The sequence below is a fragment of the Nematolebias whitei genome, chromosome 18 (genome assembly GCF_014905685.2).
Source record: "Nematolebias whitei isolate Nwh7 chromosome 18, NemWhi1, whole genome shotgun sequence".
Classification (NCBI taxonomy): Eukaryota; Metazoa; Chordata; class Actinopteri; order Cyprinodontiformes; family Rivulidae; genus Nematolebias; species Nematolebias whitei.
This window is the reverse complement of record NC_056515.1, coordinates 1364070-1369190: the sequence shown is the minus strand read 5'-3', so window position 1 is coordinate 1369190 and position 5121 is coordinate 1364070. Positions and strand designations below refer to the sequence as shown.

The window sequence follows — 5121 nt, the reverse complement described above, 5'->3', positions numbered from 1 at the left end:
AAAACAAATTCCCGATCTTGGAAATTCAGGAAACGGATGAGGACGGCTCTGTGCTGGTTCAGTTTTGGTGGTGCCTGGGTGCGGTGAGCCCTCCCAATGGTGAAGGACCTATCGGTCTCTAGCCAACGCGGCAGCGTCTCCCGTACAAACTCCAGCAGCGGCCGCTGACCCTCAACGCTCTCCCGGAACCCAAAAAGGCGAAGGTTCTTCCTTCGGCCTCGATTCTCCAGGCCGCCGGTCTTTGCTTCCAAGTAGGATATTCGTTTCAGGGCTTTGGTAAGACTAGCCATACTAGTTTCTAAAAGTTCCTCCGCCGACATGATTCTGTTTTCAGCTTCCTCCAGTCTAGTAGCAGTAGCAGTAACATTTTGCTTCACCTCTGCAATGTTTTTCTCCAGAGAGGCGATGGACTTGGTCATTTCCCCTATACGTTTATCTATGTTGTCCAGTTTGTTTCCAAATCCACCAAACTCTGAATGCAACGACCGAAGTTCAGCTAGCACCGTGCTAAGATCACACGTGCTATCAATGCTAGCGGCCCCCTCTTTGTCTTGGTCTGCCACCGATATATCAGTTTTAGCTGGTTTTTGGGAACCGCGTTTTCGCGTGAAAATATCACAGTCCTTGTGAGCGGTCGGTTTTGACATTTTCGGATCCAGTTTACGTTTCTAATCTTGAGTTCTTTCAAAGTTTTGGTGCAGGCCACACGGAGCATCTACTTTAAGCTGCCATCTTGGCTTGCAGTTCCACAGCGCCCCCAACATAAGCATTTAGAAAAAAAAAACTGTTTACAAATGTTGAAAAAATAAAATACAAGCAAAAATATATAGAGCTTTTTCCCTTTTGTGAAAAAAATAAAATAAAATAAAGTTTATTGAGCATGCATCAGGATAAAATAAAGTTCAGTTCTTTAGCAACGTTGCTACCCCGGGTAGTGTTGTGTATGGATCTTATCTGTAACCCAAGATGGATTTTCCGGATTGTGAAGGTTCTTCTGTGAAATGATGTCCTGGATGGCCATACCGTTTACACCTGTCCACAGTTTGCATGGGCTCGGCTCGACATCACGATCAAAGAATCCTGAGTCACTATAAAACCACTCGGGCTTTCCACAAGCCATTTCCCAACAAGCGGTCACCTCGGTCTCTCACTGGGATTTCCACAGATAATTCTCAATGAGTGGTCACTTCTGTCACTTATAGACAGGTTGTAAGGTCCACAGTTTGGTCGGTCAGTGCACGTGTAAAGAGCATGCCTCAGAATATAGAGAAAAATGACCAAACCACATTGGTTAAATTCAACTCAGTAAAAACCGAGTGCCCTCTGCTGGACCTTCCCGGTATTACAACATAATTACAGATATGGGTTTAGTAGCCTAATGTTTCATGTGGGTTACATATTCATTTGAGGAAATGTGGTCAGTTTGTCCTCCAGCAGTCTAAGCCAACAGCAGCACAACTAAGGGACAGCTCAGGAAACTCAAACCAACCCCAATTATAGGATTTATCAAAAATGAAAGTCTTAAGCCCAGTCTTAAAACTGGACAATGTGTCAGTCTCATGGACAGAAATTGGAAGTTGGTTCCACAAGAGAGGAGCCCGATAACTGAAAGATCTTCCTCCCATTCTGTTTTTGTAAACTCTAGGAACCACAAGTAAGCCTGCAGTCTGAGAGTGAAGTGCTCTGTTATGAAAATATGGAACAATAAGATCTGTAATGTAAGATGGAGCTAGGTTGTTGAGAGCTTTGTAGGTTAGAAGTAAGATTTTGAATTCTATTCTGGATTTGACAGGGAGCCAATGGAGAGAAGCCAAAACTGGAGAGAGATGATCTCTCCCAGTAACTCCAGTTAAGACTCTGGCAGCAGCATTTTGGATCAACTGAAGACGTTTTAAAGACGTATTTGGACACCCAGATAATAAACCATTGCAATAGTCCAGTCTGGACGTGACAAATGCATGGACCAGTTTTTCTGCATCATCTTTAGATCAGATGTTTCTAATGTTAGTGATATTACGCAGGTGGAAGAAGGAGGTTCTAGTAACGTTTTTAATGTGGGGGATAAAAGACATGTCCTGATCAAAAATAACACCAAGATTTTTAACATTAGAGCTGGAGGACAGATTAATGCATCTAAGGAGGGAGAAAGACTGAAACATTCATTCCTAAGGTGCTCAGGTCCAAAAACCAAAACCTCAGTCTTGTCTGAGTTCGACAGGAGAAAATTAAGAGTCATCCAGGTTTTTATGTCTTTAAGACATGCTTGTAAGTTGTTCTGTCTCCTGTCTTTTTGTCCATGTCCTCCTGCTTTTTCTAAATCCACAAAGACACAATGGAGTTCTTTCTGACCCTCTCTGTACTTCTCCATCAGCACCCTCAAAGCAAAGATGGCATCTGTGGTGCTGTTTCTCTGCATGAAACCATCCTGCTGCTCACAGATAGTCACCTCTCGTCAAAGTCTAGCTTCTATAACTTTCTCCTAGATCTTCATTGTGTGACTCAACAACTTAATTCCCCTGTAGATGCTACAACTCTGTCTGTACATCACCCTTGTTCTTAATTATTGTTGTTTTGGTTAAAAACAAATATTTGTTGGGCAAAAATGTAAAAAGAAAACATTTTAGTCCTCGGCTGCTCTCAGTTCTAACGACCAAACAGAAACTGAAACCTGTCGGTCTCCACCTTCAACCTCACCAAAGCTACATTTTTGCTTCTTTAGGGTTAATTAGCTATGGCAGCCATCTTTAATCAAGTTAATGAGCTGTATACATACATCCAAGAATTTATTGATTAAAACTGCAGTAAAATTTGAGGCTGGTAATAATAACAATAATAATAATTAGTCTCACAGTAGGTGAGACTATTTGTGTTGCCATTTTGTTTGTTTATTAAGATTATTAGAAACGTTTAATGAAACCAGCAAGTCTGGCTCAGAAATCTCTCCTGATGTTACTTTATGGGTCAGGAGATGAAGAGTTTACGTCCACATTATGTGATCTGAAACCAAACTAAGAGCAGAACATTTAATAAAAGTTCCATTTAGAGAGAAATGTGTCATTTTTATCTGCAGACTAAACAGCAGAACCTTCCAACAGAATGTCCGCCTCACTCCTGCTCACCTGAGGTTCACCAGCTCCAACATGGTACTGATCAGCTCCTCCGACAGGTCCACGTTGTAGAGGACGAGAGACGCCAGCCTGTCCTTCCACTGGGTCAGAAAAGATGTCCCCAGTAAGTGCACGTTGGACAGATCCAGAGACGTGATCGATCTGAGGGGTCTGAGGAGAGTCTCCACATCCACCTTGTTGGGCAGGCCCCCGAGGTTCAGCAGCCGGAGGCGGTTAAAACCCTGGAAGCTAAAGTCCATCTCTAACGCCTGTCTGGAAGAGGGACTGTCCTCGTCCTCGTCCTCCGTGTCCTCATTACAGGCAAGCGGAGCTCCGCCCTTCTTATAGAAGATGTCGCTGCAGCTGAAGAGACTCAGGGACACCAGTGTCTCACGGAAACAGGCGAGAGTCTTCAAGCTGACAGACGACAGGCTGTTGCAGCAGGTGAGACTGAGCTCGATCAGGTCCTGGAGAGACAGGAAGTGTTTTACTGAACCATAGAAAAAGAAACTGAGTCCGCATTCAGCTAAAATTTCACTCCTGAGAGGTTCTGTCACCAAAACTACAAGACAAGAAAGACTGCACAGGAAACAACAGCTGAAAGTTGCTGAAGAAGCAGATATTGCTAAAGAAGTGCAACACGAGCTAAAAAATAACAGCAGCAAAATTTAGATGGAAGCTTAAAGGACCAGAACAGCAGCTAAAATAAGCAAAACAGAGCCTAACAAAGTAGAGCCAGGTCCTCTGGACAGATTCATCTTTGTTGAAACGTTTCATCTTTTATCCAAAAGCCTTCTTCAGTCTGATGAGCTGCAACTAACTCAGTCTTATACATAGACTTTCTACTTTCTCACAGTGGATCAACCAGTTTGTTGTTGAGTCAATTTGTCTGCTGCTTCCTTAGATAGAGAACTTTACTAATTGGCTTTTCTATGTATATGTATGTTCCTGTAAAGTGCCCTGAGACAACTTGTTGTGATTTGCTGCTATAGAAATAAACTGAAATGAATTGACATCCGGGCAGCACGGTGGTGCAGCTGGTAGAGCTGCTGCCTCTCAGCGAGCAGGTCCCTGGTTCAAACCCCGGTCCAGGGGCCTTTCTGGGTGGAGTTTGCATGTTCTCTCCGTGCGTGCGTGGGTTTTCTCCAGGTACTCCTGTTTCCTCCCACAGACCAAAAACATGCATGTTAGGCTGATTGGTAACTCTAAATTGTCTCTAGGTGAGTGAGAGAGTGAATGGTTGTTTGTCTCGTTTGTCTCCATGTGTCCCTGTGATGGACTTGCGACCCGTCCAGGGTGTCCCCCGCCCCTCGCACAGTGATTGCTGGACATGGGCACCAGCGACCCCCGTGACCCAAAATGGAATAAGCGGGTAAAGAGGATGGATGGATGGATGGATGGATGGACGGACGGATGGACGGATGGAATTGACATCCAGAACTAGCTGTTGACATGATAAGGGAGGACAATTAGTCTAAGGTTCAAGGTGACGTTATTGTCATTCACACCTCATGTGGTACAAGAAGTGGAACAAAATTGTGCACAGTAGTCACTCGCTACATCGCGGTTCATCGCCGACTCGCTCTATCGCAGATTTTCAAAGAAAGATTGGACATGACACACAAATGGCTGATTTATGGATGAGCTGCAGGATCAGCATGAATTTTTATTTAAAATAATCTGCAGCAGAAGCTTCCTCCTGCAGCGTGTCATATCTCCATTCTGCAGCGGAGAAGTGGGCGTGACCGAGAGCACTGGCAGAGATCAGCCGAGGCAGAGAGAGGGAAATCACGACACGCTGTGCTGTTTTAGAGCGTTTAGAAACATTGTTTAGAATATTGCAACAGTGGGAAGGGTTTAAACGCCTGCCATATATATCAGTCAGAGAGTCAGAGTCAGAGTCAGAGTTTCTTTATTGTCATTCGCACCTCATGTGGTACATGTGGTGGAGCGAAATTATGTACACGGGGTCCCAGTTACATCCAACAATAAAATGTATAAGAAAAACAGTAAT

General features: G+C 44.1%; 1 protein-coding gene across 1 annotated transcript in view; it reads right to left on the bottom strand.

Moving 5' to 3' along the window:
- zer1 (zyg-11 related, cell cycle regulator) overlaps positions 1-5121 on the bottom strand; it is a gene marked incomplete at its 3' end in the record, with an annotated part of 41128 nt that overhangs the window by 25308 nt on the left and 10699 nt on the right. The window contains 1 exon segment of the mRNA XM_037692665.1: positions 3120-3574. Within this exon segment, the coding sequence (XP_037548593.1) occupies positions 3120-3574 (455 nt within the window).